General features: G+C 37.0%; 1 protein-coding gene across 3 annotated transcripts in view; it reads left to right on the top strand.

The window, feature by feature from the left end:
* Positions 1-15,890, top strand: part of PCCA (propionyl-CoA carboxylase subunit alpha) — a 450,132-nt gene that overhangs the window by 165,581 nt on the left and 268,661 nt on the right. For all 3 annotated transcript variants that reach the window (XM_030921949.1, XM_030921950.1, XM_010368513.2), the window contains exons 9-10: positions 4,023-4,101; positions 9,096-9,198. In XM_030921949.1, coding sequence (XP_030777809.1) covers positions 4,023-4,101; positions 9,096-9,198 — 182 coding nt within the window. The remainder of the gene's footprint in view (positions 1-4,022; positions 4,102-9,095; positions 9,199-15,890) is intronic.

Genomic DNA, 15,890 nt, shown 5'->3' with positions numbered 1-15,890 from the left:
GCCATTAATTATAGGTGTTTTGCGATTGGTTTTAAAGAAGACCCCCACTCCCCATCACATCTTCTCTTTGATCCATGAGAAATTTCTGATTAGTACTGCTGTATTAGGAATAAGACATTTCCTAAGAAATACTTTTCTTTTCCCTTCTTTTTATTTTTCCTTTCCCATAAGTATATTCTATGAAATTTTAATTCAAGAAATTGTAGGCGAGAAAACCACATGAGATTCTTTATTATACAGCTTGCCACTGTTGCATCAATAGGGCGTCACTTTACCAGCTTTTAAGTTACCGGGTTGTGCTATCATGTGTGGCATGGATTTTGCTTGAAAAGTGAGGTTATTTGTCATGTCTTGAGTAGGTAAACATGACATTCATTATCAGTTGGTCAAAAAAGATAATTCTTTTAAACCTGGAATCCATAACTAAATGGAAGATCCCCTAAGCGCCTAGAATCTTCCTTCATTCATCCCCTTATCTTCCACATCCAAACTGTCGCTAACTCTAGTCTTTGTCTTTCTCTCTATCTCTGTTGCTAGCTGGACTGCTGCAAAGGCTTCCTCATCAGCTCCTTGTTTCTACCTTTGCTGTTTCACGATTCATTCATTGCACAGCAGCCAAAGTGATCTTTTAAAATGCTGTATTAGGTACTTCCCTTTCCTGTATCACACCTTCCAACTTGTTCCTTCTGTCTGGACTCATCCCCCCTCATTGATTTTCAGAGTGCTCTCTCTATCTCGTCATTAGGTTCTCAGTTTAAATACCAGTTTTCTCAGAGAAGCATTTTCAAAGAGCAGTAACCCTATCACTCAGTTACATTTATTCCCTCCGTGTTGTTTTATTATAGCAGTCATCACTATCTTACATTGTATATAAGACATACATGCACTTATTATTTATATTAATATATGTACATACATAAATAAATACTGCAGCCTTGACCTCCTGGACCCAAGCAGTCCCTCCAGTTCAGCCTCCCAAGTAGCTGGAATTAGAGGTGTGAGCCACTCCACCTGAGTCACACATATATTTAGATGCATGTGTGTTTATATATCATTGTCTGCTAGATAGCAGGGAGTTTTCTGAATTGCTGGTCTTCGTAACCTGCAGAGAGCCAGATAAGGCTTGTAGTGTATATTCAGTAAACATTTTTTAAGCTGATGAATACAAATTTGATAGTAGAGTTAGAAAGAAGACGACTTGCTTTGTGGTAGGAAGTAAGATGCACTGGTAGCTGGGAGGTGAGGGACCCAGAGAAGATGTCTTGTCCTGCACTTAAACGTTGAGTCCAGAAAAGTAGGAATGGAAACTTTGTAGTACTTTCGCTAACCTAAGTTTCTGTATTTTCTTCATGCATTTTCTCATATAGTACTTAGTAAATTTCTTTTCGGAAGTGTTAGTGCCTCTTTTATTGTGCAGAAGGGAATAAGGAGTGGAGACTATCTCTGTGTTGGAGGTGTAGTGTCAGTAGGGGAGTCACTTCTGTGTCTGGGGTGAGATAAGGTAGTAGCAGTAAGCATTCAATGAGAGGACCTGGAAGGTGAGGAAAAACTTGAGAAGAGCACTAGGGCCTGATTTTTGTTTTTTTTTTTTAAAGCAATCTCTTCTACTAGGACATTTACCCCCTTTTAAGGAGGTGTATTAGTCTGTTCTCACACTGCTAATACATACCTGAGACTGGGTAGTGTATAAAGAAAAAGAGGTTTAATGGGCTCACAGTTCCACATGGCTGGGGAGGTCTTCACAAATTCACAAATCAAAATTCACAGATCATTGTGTAGTCCAGGGTCCACAGTAAATGACTAAAATGAGATTAGTAACTGGAACCAGAAAAACTGCAAATTTCCTAATCCTCAGAGGAAACTGAATGTAGTGGAGATGTGGGCTGTCTCTAAGCTCTAGTGGTTTCCTGTTACTGTGGATAAATGGTTTGTGATGATGCATTGATAAAATATTGTTTTGAGAGGATGGAGGTAAGGATCTATTAAGTTGTTATAAACAGGATTTTGCAGGAATACCAGTTTCAAATTTTTAGGTTGGGCCTTTTCACTCCCCTAAAACAGGCTAATTCTTCTCTACTGATTTCGTTCTGATTATTTTATGCTTATTGTTGTGAATGAGACAAATACCATTCTTGCCACTCTCATGCAGGATTAAAACTCATGCATAATCTCGTGCAGAATCAAGAATCAAAGCATGCACCATCTTCCATACTTTGTACCCGTGTATGTTTTCTATTGTGTTTTCCCTACCATCCTGCAGATAACTCTGTACTTCAACTGAGTTGTTTTATTCATTCCTTAAACTTGTCCTATAATCTCCACCTGTTTTCCCCACTATTCCTGCCTGAAATGTTCAAGTCCTGCTCATTCTTCATAGCATCATTTAAATAGCCCTTTCTTTGTGTTTTTTTTTTTTTTTTTTTTTTTTTTTTGGAAATGGAGTCTCGCTCTGTCGCCAGGCTGGAGTGCAATGGCGCAATCTTGGCTCACTGCAATCTCTGCCTCCCAGGTTCAAGCGATTCTCCTGCCTCAGCCTCCTGAGTAACTGGGATTACAGGTGCCCACCACCACACCCAGCTAAGTTTTGTATTTTTAGTAGAGATGGCGTTTCACCATGTTAGCCAGGATGGTCTTAATCTCCTGACCTTGTGATTCGCCCGCCTCAGCCTCTCAAAGTGCTGGGCTCACTTCGCCCGCCTCAACCTCTCAAAGTGCTGGGATTACAGACATGAGCCACTGTGCCCAGCCTAGATGGCGCTTCTGATAATACACTTTTCTTAATTATTTTTCTATCTACTCTCTATGATCCTTTCTGTTTTGAATAGCCAGTGATAGAACTATTTGGGTCCTTTGCCTCTCTCTTCCTGGATTTGAAGGCTCCCAATGTAAGGGCATATTATCTTTCTTCTCAGTGCACTGAGCATTGTTTCAAAAATATCAGCCCATATAAACATCATGAACATATAACAATTTTAAATTGATTTAATTATAAAACACTTAGGAAGCAGGTGCCATTTTAACTAAGTTGAAGTTAAGAGTGATGTTTTGTGGTTTGGGGTTCAAAAGGTCTGTGACATTTGGCTTTCGCTTCCCTTTGCCTCTAAGGATCCTATAGCTTGAGATGAGTGCCGTTAGAGCATCACAGGCCAGGAAGGATCCTATAAGGGCTCACTGAGCTCTTTTTTCTTTAGAAAAGATCATAAACAAATGGTCCCAAACATAGGAGTATCTCTACCTTGTTTTTAGAAAACATCTAAAGGGGACTTTTACACTTTTCTTGATAAATCATTATAAATGACTCTTGCTGTCAAAAATTTTACTGTATAATAGCTAAATACTTAATCATGTAACTGATGACAATTTTATGAGTTTAAAACTTTAGCTGGAAGTGTCCTTTGTTTTGACCTTACTTTGTGTTTTCATTACACCCTGTTGAATGTGTGGAACAGTGGAATAGCTTCTCCATTGATCCCAGTGAGCCCTGGAGCTTCTGCTCCAGCCCGTAGTGTCATAGCCATGTTTGGATTTTCCCCAGTACCATCATGTCAGTTCTTGCTGATAAAAGCTGCAGGGGTTCTCTGTGGCTCTTCAGATGAAAATACCTTCAGTAATTGAAAATCGCCATTTTTGAAGAAAAGGGAATTTAGTTTGTTATGCATGCAAACCTCAGTTTTGGACATGTTTCTTGGTGCTATATAAGTTGCTTCTTATATCTTTGGTTACTTAATACTGTACTTCTGTTTTTGGACTCCACTGTTAATTTATGTATGTTTTCTTAGCTTTTATTACTGGGGAAAATGTTACATTTATTGGTACAAGTACCCTTTTTTCTTTCATAGTGGTCACACTCTCATTTATTAAATACATTATTACATTGGTATTATTTTCCTGACTCTAAAGAAAGGAACTTTTAAATAAATTAATTATTGTCTTCTGCGTTATTGAACATGTGGTCAGTTGTCATGTTCGTACATCCCTGTGATCAAAGTCTGAACTTCTGTCTCATTCCTCCCTGCTGTTAGGCTACCCCGTCATGATCAAGGCCTCAGCAGGTGGTGGTGGGAAAGGCATGCGCATCGCTTGGGATGATGAAGAGACCAGGTGAGAGGCTGTCCAAAATATACTTTTGATGAAAATTGCAGTTACTAGAGTTTTATTAGACTGACAGGTAAACAGATACCAAAAGCATAATGGAGTAATTATAGTAACCATCTAATTTTTACACTTTTGAATGGGAAAAAGATTGAAATTATGTGGAAACCTTCCTCATTTATATTTTGATGATGATTATCTTATTATAGAAAGGGTTTTACTATTTTAAACATTAACAAAGGATTTTCTTTTTGTTTTTACAGTATATTTTTAAAAATTGCAGTCATGATTCTATTTTCTGGGCAGAAATTACTAAGATTTGGCTATATAATTCTAAATGTCATCTAAAGATTTAAACCAACTATATTTAAAAGCAGTTATAATTTCATTGAGACTTAATGTATTACCTCAGTATGTACTTGCTTTCCTTTGCTAGTGCATAAAAGTAGTGAATTACCTTGATAATTTTAGAGTGTGAAATATATTCTTTTTCCTTGAGTTTGAAATTACTGTGTCCTTTATATGGAATGCACTCTTACTGTAATTTAGAATACTTTTTATGCCCCAGTCTCAGAAGTTACACAGGTTTCCCTCCAGTGAACACAGCTTCTACTCACATTCAGGGGGAGGGGACTGAGTCTCCACGTCTTCATGAGAGAGTGGGCGAGATTCTTAGAAGAGCACGTGGAATGGGAGATACTGTTGTGGCCATCTTTGGAAAAGACAATCTGCCACAGCCCATTTTGTGGGAAAGAATGGTATCTTAAAGAAGTCGAACACAATGGTTTTGCAAGAAATGTGTATTTTGTGGACTTCAAATTTTTTTCTCATTGTTTTTCTATTTTGCACAGTACTTACATAGCAATTTCACTGAATGCTTAGTGCTTATTTTTCATTATTCATCTTAGGATCTCAGGTTTCTTGTTAGTCATTTCCCCAGGGCTACTGTCAGTAATTTACTCTTTTATGGTGCAGATTACTCTTTATAGTTTCTTGGAAGTGAGGTTTGCTGTACTGCTGTTGATTTATAAATTTTAATTTAAGAGCTTAATATTTTGAGAAATCACCATATCCATTCATATATTAGGCATCATTGTGTAAATAATTTAGCTCTTTCTTGGCAAGTAAACAGCACATTGATTCAAAATATGTTTATAAAATTAATAAAAATACATGAATAATTTTCTACTTAAAATATTACTCTCTTCAACTTGATAAATAAACCATCTCAGAAAACTTGTTGAGATCCACACAGGCGTGACTATTAGATTTAATAGTACAAGCTCCTCATTTTAAAAAGTTGTTCTATATCCCTTATTTATTTTGGAAAGTCAAAACCACCTGAAAAGGGAAAGAATATTACTGCAAACATGCCTATGCTTGTCTTTTGGAGCTACTAACCGTGAACACCGTGCCCCAACTTATCCACCCCTTCTTTTCCTCTCTCCCTCTGGAGGAAGTAATTGGTTTTTACATAATCCACAAAGATTTTATTTTTCAGGTACAAAGGAAAATTTAGTGCTTAATTGCTTTATTCCTTTATCCGACAGGCTGTCTTTTTCTTGTAACATCTTTCCTATGTTTTTTTTGGGGGGGAAGTAGCTTCTATGACTTGTCTTAGAATCTGTAGGACATCTGAAAGATTTAAAAAAAAACTGAATTTTTTTTTTTTGGAGACAGAGTCTCACTCTGTCACCCAGGCTGGAGTGAAGTGGCGCGATCTTGGCTCACTGCCATCTCCGCCCCCTGGGTTCAAGTGATTCTCCTGCCTGAGTCTCCTGAGTAGCTGGGACTACAGGTGCACGCCACCACACCCAGCTAATTTTTATATTTTTAGTAGAGACGGGGTTTCACCATGTTGGTCAGAATGGTCTCGATCTCTTGACCTCGTGGTCTGCCCGCCTCGGCCTCCCAAAGTGCTGGGATTACAGGCATGCACCACCACGCCCAACCTGTAATTATTATATAGTAAATTTGGGTGAGAATTATGAAGATTGTTGAAGGTTCACTTAGATATTTTCATAGTAGTCTCTGAATTTCTTTTCCCTGTTCAAGTTTAAATGAAGTGTATCGCATGATTGAGAAATTGTGTCTATATTTTTGAATATCCCCACTAAGATTTTTGGCATTGTGAGTGCAATTTCTCTTTTATTTTTGTATTCCTAGCATCTAAAATATATTCAGGCACAAAGTTCAGTAAATACTTATTGAATGAATGTATAATTGAATGTCACAAATGATATTCATAATAGATTTTCCCATTAGTTCTAAAATATGTTGTTGGCAATGCTTTCAAACTTGCTGCTTATTTTATTTTGGTGACTTTCACTTTTTACTTGTGGTGTTGTGGGTTTAAATGCAAAATGAAAGCTCTCAATCATTATGGTGGAGGCAAACTGTAAAGTCCTTTATTTTTTATTTCTGTTGTTATATCCAATCTGATAAAAAGTTGATTGTATGGTATTGAAAACTAATTAATTTTGCTTCCAGTTTCTTTGAAGTTTGCAGCCTCCTGAGATCTAAACTTTATTCCCCAAAATCAATGATGTAATGGAGGACTGATACCTTTCCTCTGAGACCTCTGAGAAATAAGAGTTTTTTGCAATGTTTTGAAATTTTTCTTGTAGTCAGTTTTACCTGCAGTGTTGTACAAAAACAAGCAAATTAGTTGTGTGTGTGTGTGTGTGTGTGTGTGTGTGCACGCACGTGCACTTTTTTTTTTTTTTTTTTTTGTAATGGAGTCTCCCTCTGTTGCCCAGGCTGGAGTGCAGTGGTGCGATCTCAGCTCACTGCAACCTCTGCCTTTTGGGGTCAAGCGATTCTCCTGCCTCAGCCTCCCAAGTAGCTGGGACTACAGGCGCATGCTGCCACTCCTGGCTAATTTTCTGTATTTTAGTAGAGACGGGGTTTCACCATGTTGCCCAGGCTGGTCTTGAACTCCTGAGCTCAGGTAATCCACCCGCCTCAGCCTCCCAGAGTGTTTGGATTACAGGTGTGGGCCATGGTGCCTGGCTGCAAATTAGTTCCAATATTACTAGGTGGAGTGTAGGATTAAATGATATTATTTTAAAGTTGTAATAATTAAAACTCATCTTAAATGTACCAACCTGGATTACTGTATGACGAAGATTATCATTAAATTTTTCTATTTGTAGTCTCTCATCGCCAAAACTCGAAGCAGCTCTTGAGATGAAAAACCATCCTTTAAAAATAAAAAAGGAAGAACAGTCAGACTAACAAAACAAATAGAGCAGTAGAGCTGACATTATTAAAGAAAACACAAAACAAGCAAATCATATAGTTGTTTCTTATATTAGTAGATGGACCATTTGCAACTTAAAGGACTGGAAGAATTTGGTTTCAGTATTGTACATTAAATGCAGACATTTAATCTTCAGATTTAGAAACTTTGTTAAATATAAAAGGAATTAAAGCACAAAAATAAGCAAATTGGAGAGTTATTTCTAATAATACTAGATGTACCATTTGCCACTTAGGGGATTAGAAGAATTGGTTTTAATGTTGTACATTAAATATTTAATCTTCAGATTAAGAAACTATTAAATGTAAAGGAATTAAATTTTATATGCTGTTTATCAGTAGATAGAAGGCAATATATGCTCAATTACTTTAAGGCAAGCAAGTTTGGTTTTTTTTTTCTTTTTCCTTTTTTTTTTTTTTTAAGATGGAGTCTCACTCTCACCCAGGCTGGAGTGCAGTGACATAATCTCTGCCCACTGTAGCCTCTGCGTCCCAGGTTCAGGCCATTCTCCTGCTTTGGTCTCCTGAGTAGCTGGGACTATAGGCATGGGCCACCACACCCAGCTAATTTGTGTATTTTTAGTACAGACGGGGTTTCATCATGTTGGCCAGGCTGGTCTCGAACTCCTGACCTCAGGGAAGCCACTGTGCCCACCCAAGTTTGGGTTTTTAATGCGTTGGTCAAATGAGCCTATTTTATTTGAATAATAGGCATATTTTAATAGTAATGATTTAAATTATAGTTTGTGAACAAAATATATAAAGCAATAATTAGGTCCATATTTTTATTTTAAAAAACTATACTTTTATAATTCTAATTTTGATCAATTTTATAGAAGATAAAATTGTAATGATCTGTGTGGGTGTATGTGGGAGGCAATTGCATTTCAAGATGTGGATTTAAAATATTAAGCAATGTTCCTGAGAATCTTCCTATTGGATGTTCAGTCTCAATGAGTGTATTTGCTGTAGTTCCACTCCAGTCATGCAGGTACTAAACCCTTTACATTTTTCTTTGCATCTTCTGACTTCTGAATCAAACAGATGTATTTTTGTGTTTTTACTGGTGGAATTAAGGTATATTATGGTTGAAGAAATGGAATTAATTTTACTTGCTCTGTATGGTTGATTAAAATACCATATTTAGGTTGGGCGCAGTGGCTCACACCTGTAATCCCAGCACTTTGGGAGGCTGAGGCGTGTGGATCACCTGAGGTCAGGAGTTCGAGACCATCCTGGCCAACATGTTGAAACCCTCTCTCTACCAAAAATACAAAAATTAACCGGGTGTGGTGGCACACGCCTGTAATCCCAGCTACTCGGGAGGCTGAGGTGGGAGATTGGCTTGAACCCGGCAGGCAGAGGTTGCAGTGAGCCGAGATCCTGCCACTGCACTCCAGCCTGGGCGACAGAGCAAGACTCCGTCTCAAAAAAAAAAAGAAAAAAAATTCATATTTAGCAGTTGGTAAAGTATTGGCATTCCTGTTTCAATGGAAAATCTAGGATCTGGGAAGTTAAATAACTCATCCGTGGTCACAGAGTTAGGGAGTGGAAAAGTTGCAGGTCAACCAAAATTAACTTAGTTATTTGTACATTGAGTAAAGTTTTTTTTGCTTTGTTCAAAATAAGCCAAAATAAATATTGAATTGATGTGTTTTCTTTTATAATGATAACTCTATTTGTTTTGTTAGTCTGACAGTTCTTCTTCTTTTTTTTTTTTTTTTTTTTTTTTTTTTTTACAGGGATGGTTTTAGATTGTCTTCTCAAGAAGCTGCTTCTAGTTTTGGCGATGATAGACTACTAATAGAAAAATTTATTGATAATCCTCGTCATATAGAAATCCAGGTTGGTACATTTAAAATGCTTTTTCATTACTGTGACTTTAAAATAATATCATTTAATCCTATTGGAATGATCTTTTCTTCCATGTACAATGATTGTGAATTGTTTTGATACGTACAAAATAAATCGATTACCTGCCTTTGGAATCTGTTGTACTTTCTGTTAAAGTGCTAGGATGCTGGTTGAGATTGGGAATAATACAAAAATCTACCTCCAAAAAAAGCATTCCCAAGATAGCTGACCAGGCTATGTCGTTCCAAGACTGGACCATTATAGGGCATTTTTTAAAAAAGAAAAGTGCCTGACCTGGACCCCTGTGCTACTTCAGTTTACTAAATGTCCATGTAGCTTGCTATGACAGGTGTTCTGCAAGGAGCTGGTTGTATAGAGATCTGTAAATCATTTCTTCTATTCAGTTTAAGATATTAATCCTTAAAGCATTAAAAACCCATTAAAACAACATGGGTTTTCTAAAATAAAACAAGGAAGAAGACAAGTCTGTTGAAATTTTCATTTGCCTATTGAAAATGCCTTCATGCTAATTTTATACATTATGACCATGAATTGATATGTAATAGCTAAAATTGTTTTAAAAAAATGTCAAATTAGAAATAACGAATTTTAAGTATTTTTTAAAATCTTAATTTGCTGTGGAGAGAGAACCAGATAAATAAAAGGTTTTTTGCTGACCTTATATTTTCTGACATGGGCATGATATAAAAAGTCCTAGATTCTGTCAGTTTGTTCTTTAAGTTTAATGGTCACTTTACATAGATATTATTTATGGGTAGAAAATCAACATTTAGATCCTCAAATTTTCTAAAGTGAGAAAAAATATCCAAACTTATATAATCAGTTGGATGTTTTACAACATTGAACACAGTTTATTTCTGAGGCTAGCAGGCTTTGTTTTTGCCTTTTTAAAAAGATTTTCTAAATTGAGATATTGTATATATATGATATCTGTATATCATATATATATACACACACAGTGAAATCCATAAATCTTAAGTGTACAATTCAAGACAATTTCTATACACACACATCTAATTGTGTAACAACCATCCATATCTAGATAGAGAATGTCCCATCACAGCTCTTCCCAGTCCATACCTACCCGTGGCCACCAAAAGTAACTGCTCTTCCTATCTGATGTCATAGATTAGTTCTTAAATTGCGTAAATGAAATCCAGTGATGTACTCTATCATGTCTTCTTTTTCACACATCGTCGTGTCTTTGAGATTCTTCCCTGCCGGCATGTGATATTTTCAATTTTTAAAAACATTTAGCCATATTAGTGGACTTGTGATGATATGTCTGCTGTTCTTTGCTTCTAAGAATTGCTCTGTGCTCTCCCATTGTTTGACGTTTATCCATTTTCCTATTGATGGATCTTTGAGTTTTTAGTTTCTTTATCTTAGAAATAAATTGCTATGTCTTTTTATGAACATATATACATCTCTCGGATAGACTGAGGAGAGATATTATTGGATTATGTAGTAAGGTTATTTTTAGTTTTAGTGGGTACTCTGGTTATACTAATATATACTCCCACCAGAAATACATGAGAGTTTCCATTAATGCCACCCCTGCCAGCATGTGATATTTTCAATTTTTAAAAACATTTAGCCATATTAGTGGACTTGTGATGATATGTCTGTTTAATTTGCATTTCCCGGATGAATAATGATGTTAAGCATCTGTTTATAAGCTTATTGACCATTTGAATGGCTTATATTGTGAAGTGACTTCTCAAACTTTCATCCTTGCCTTCCTTTTTCAAATTAGATTTTTAAAAATGCTTGGAATGTCAGAGTTCTGTATCTATTTTGCTTATGAGTCCTTTGTCAGATGTATGTATAGTGTATACTTCTCCCTTCATGTGGCTTGCCTGTTCACTTTGATAATAATGTCTTTCAAAGAACAGAAGTTCTGAATTATAGTGAAGTCAAGTTTAAGTCTACTTTATGTACCCTAGTTAGGAGTTTTTTGTATTAGGTATGATATTTAAGTCTGTTACTCTCCTTTAATTATTAAAATTTTATTTGTTTGGTGTGAGGCAGGGTCAGAGTAATTTTTAAAATTCTGATATCCACTTTCTCCAGCATCATTTATTGCAGTGACCATTTGTTGCAAATTAAGTGAGATTTTGTCATTGTCATAACTATTTTGCTTTTAGAATAAATCCAGAAACCTGATTCTGTAAGTGGTCTAAATGTATTGTTTTTCTGCAGATAGTTTTGATTCTTTTTAGGTTATTTGAATTTCTATGAAAATTTTAGACTTCACTTGTCAACCTGTTCCCCGTACAGACACCTATGCCTACACCCACCCACTCCCACCTCCACCTCCACTCCCATACACCCCATCTGATGGGAAATTTGTATTTGGGTCGTATTGAATCTAGAGATTATTCTGGGGAGAATTGACATCTTAACAGTGTTGAATTTTCTTTTCCTTCCTTCCTTCCTTTTAGCCTTCCTGCCTCCCTTCCTCCCTCCCTTCCTCCCTTCCTCCCTCCCTTCCTCCCTTCCTCCCTTTCTTCCTTTCTCTTTTTCTTTCTTTCTTTCTCCCTCCCTCCCTCCCTCCCTCCCTCCCTCCCTCCCTCCTCCTCCCTTCCTCCTTCCTTCCTTCCTTCCTTCCTTCCTTCCTTCCTTCCTTCCTTCCTTTTTCTTTCTCTCTTTCTTTCTCCCTCTGTCTCTCTCCTCTCTTTCTTCCTCCCTCTACCCTCTCCCTCCCTTCATTCCTTCCTTCTTTTCTCTCTCTCTCTCTCTTTGTCTGTCTCCCAGGCTGGGGTGCAGTGGTGTAATCATGGCTCACTACAGACTTGGCCTCCTAGGCTCAATCAATCCTTCCCCCTCAGCCTCCCCAGTAGCTGGGACTGTATACGTGTGCTACCACACCCAGCTACTTTTTGTATTTTTTTGTAGAAACGGGGTTTTGTCTTGTTGCCCAGCTGGTCTCGAACTCCTAGGCTCAAGTGATCTGCCTGCCTCGACCTTCCAAAATGCTGGGATTGCAGGCATGAGCCACCATGCCCAGCCTACAAAGTTGAATTTTCATGGATCCATGAACTGGAATATCTCTTCCATTATTTAGGTCTTGTTAATTCCTTTCAGCACTATTTTGTATTTTTGAGTGTAGAGGTTTTGTGTATCTTTCATTAGATTTATTAGATATTTGAGGCTTGCGTTATGTGGCATAGTCTATTATAATAAAGCTTTTTCAGGAAGCAGTATAGCTTAGATACTATTATAATTTTAGATACTGTTGTAAATGTTATTTTCTATTATAAATATTATTTCAGATCTGGTATCTTTGGTAAATCCACTTGTTTATTTTGTGTATTTTGATGACCTTTTGCTCAGTGACAAGCCACCCCAGAATGTGGTGATTTAAAACAACATTTAAGGCTACACAAGAATTTGAATATACTTAAGATCACTGAACTGTACACTTAAAAATGGTTAAAATGGTCAATTTTTTGTTATAGTATGTTTTCCCACAAAGCACACCACAACATTTAACGAGTCCTCGTGATTCTCTGGGTTACTTGGGTTCAGCTGCCGCTGCTTTTGCATCACACATTATTCTCTGGGGCAGTCGTTATACTGTGACTTGACTGAGTGTCCCATATTAGGTGCCCTGGAAGGATGGTGTAAAGCCTAAGCTCAGCTGAGACACTTTGGTGGGCAGTGGGGCCTCTGTCTTTCTGTGAAGTCTTGGGGTATCTCTACATGTCTTCTCCATGTAGCATTTCTACAAGGATATCCAGAATTCTTGTCAGTGGTCAGAGCTGCTTGAAATCACTGTCCTACCCTTTGAAGGTTTAGGCTCAGAACTGGCACAAAATGACTTTTGTTGCATTTGCAAAGTTCCTTCCCAGTCTAGAATCATTGCTGGATGGGATTATATAAGGGTGGGACTACCAGGATTTGTGTTGTACATGGGGTCATCTTTGGATACCAACTACCACAACCCATTCTTTGGCCCTCAAAGATCATGCCCTGTCATAAACAGAATACATACAACTTCCTTTCCAACTTGGTCCAGGTCTGGATGAGACTTTTTTTTTTTTTACGGAGTCTCGCTCTGTCGCCCAGGCTGGAGTGCTGTGGCACAATCTTGGCTCACTGCAACTTCTGCCTCCCAGGTTCAAGTGATTCTCCTGCCTCAGTCTCCTGAGTAGCTGGAATTACAGGCTTGTGCTATCATGCCCAGCTAATTTTTGTATTTTTAGTAGAGGCGGGGTTTCATCATGTTGGCCAGGCTGGTCTCAAACTCCTGACCTCAGATGATCCACCCACCTTGGCCTCCTAAAGTGGTGAGATTACAGGCGTGAGCCACTGTGCCCGGCTTGAGACTTCTTATGTATGGTCCTTCAAGAACAGTTCTTCTGGTGCAAATACCTGAATTTAAAGTCTGATATTCATTCATCCAGTGTACAATGATGAGAAAAGGATATGACACTCCAATAAATACCCCTGTTTGACACAGTTAAGAAAGGGAGGCACACAGTAGTCATTGGTTCTTAGCAATTGAGAGCCAGCATGAAAGCCGAGAGATCCCTTTCGAGGTTCTTGCAGTCATAATTTTGCTGAGAAAATGATGGTGGTTTGGGCCATAGGGTTGGCATTGGAGGTGGTAAGGTGTGATTGAATTCTGGGTATTTTGTGAAGGTAGACCAGATTTTCTAATAGATGGATGTTATGTACAAGAAAAAAAAAAAAACATAAGGTGATTTTAGGGTTTTGGCCTGAGAAATGAGAAGAATGGAATGGCCTTTTACTGAGATAGGAAAGACCGTGAGATGTGCTTGTTTCCGAGGGAGGAAATCCGCTTATAAAGTTGAACAAATCAAGGTTGAAATGCCCATTAGATATCTAAGTGTAGGTACTGAGTAGACAGTTGGCTCTTTAAATCTGTAATTTAAGGGAGATATTTAGATTGTCCTTCTTATAAGATTCTAGGGGCAGAATTAATTTTGTCCTTCACTGTATTCCCCATCTAGCACTTGTTCACACTACTGGAAGACCACTTAGGTAGGCTGTTTTATCTTTAACTAGTTGAATTTCCTAATAGGCCATGAGGTCCTTGAGCGTAGAGAGTAGGTCTTACTCATTTGCTGTCCCCAGCAACCAGACCATTGTCTTTCACATTACTAATACTCAATAAATGTTTGTTATTTTGTGTTAAGTAATTACATATCTAGATCAGCTTTTTAGTTTATTTTATTTAGCCATGGCATACAGCCTGGGTGATGTTTTCAAACATAGGTAAAAATGCCTCCCAGTAACTTAACTAGGCAACACAGATGTTCTCATATCTCATCTATACTTGGAAGGGTTTTTAGTTTACTTTTCTTTAGTTTTCACTTATTTATTTATATTAGGTAATTTCTGCACATGATAAAGGGTAATTAATAAAAAGTAAGCATCTGTTTTACTCTATCCCTAAGTCCTCTAGTTTCTGTCCCTAAATGTAGGCACTGTTACTGTTTCTTGGCTATTCCTCCGTACACAGTCTATGAAGTATATATGTGTGTGTCACTTATTATTTTTCACATGAGCCATTATATACTATGTCCTTTCCACAATAAAACTTCACTGGCAGCGTGAATGGCACCTGTCTTTGTGGCGTAAACCAGTATTTCTCAACCAGGGCACTACTGGCATTTCCTCGGTTGGGTCTAGGGATACCAGCGGACTTGCATTATGTGACATAGTCTATTATAATAAAGCTTTTTCAAAAAGCAGTATAACTTAGAGATTTTTCTACATTCAGTATGTGTAAACCTATGCATTTTTTAAAAAACTCATGATGCATTTAAGGATTAACTGCTCTTAAAAGCAGTATTTATTTATAATGTTTTCTGATTGCATGGCTTCCTCATTTATTTAATGGAATAAATAATCACCAAATCATTTTTGTTGAGTGCCTAGTAAGTGCACAGAATTTTTAAAAAATGAACTGGGAGACTATACAGAATTTAGAGAAGAACAAACTCTTGATTCTGTATATGAATCTGATATTTTATAGTTGGAAATATTTCTGAGAATTCATGGTTATTTTGGGTTTATTGCTTGGAGACTGTCTACTTTTACTTTCTTGTCAACTAGAATTTAAAAAGAGGTTGAGAGTTATTTTAATGATTTCAAATATTTTTAGATTTACTTCATGCAGCTGCCTTTGAGTCTTAGAAAATTCCAACTTATTGGCATTTTATTGCTGTTATGTTTTCCTTCATTGCTTGGAATCATTCTTGAGTTTCAGAAAGGGTTTGTTCCTAAAAATTAACTTTACAGTCATATATTAACTATTTATTTTACATTTTACCAATTATAACCATAATCTTTATTTGTTTGGTTTTTTTCAGCAGCCATATAAAATATTAAGACTGATATTATCTGCTGTTTATAATGCACGAAGAAACAGAATGACTTGTCCAAAGAAGTTGCATAGCTGTTTGGAACTAAAATTAGTGCCTGGTCTTTTGGCTTCTAAGACAGATCTTACCTCTGTAAATCTAGTATATGTATTTGGAAATATACATCAACTCCTTAAATCTGAAAATAGATTGGTCCATTTCTGAAAATCAAATGTTGTAGGCAAAAACTTTAATAAAGAGCTGCTTCTGAGTTTCCAAATTTAGCTGAAAAAGATACATATTAAATTTGAATTTCAGATCAACAAT

This window comes from Rhinopithecus roxellana, chromosome 18 (assembly GCF_007565055.1).
Source record: "Rhinopithecus roxellana isolate Shanxi Qingling chromosome 18, ASM756505v1, whole genome shotgun sequence".
In the NCBI taxonomy this organism is placed as follows: Eukaryota; Metazoa; Chordata; class Mammalia; order Primates; family Cercopithecidae; genus Rhinopithecus; species Rhinopithecus roxellana.
Note: the sequence above shows the minus strand (reverse complement) of the source record. Positions and strands in the feature narration are given on the sequence as shown.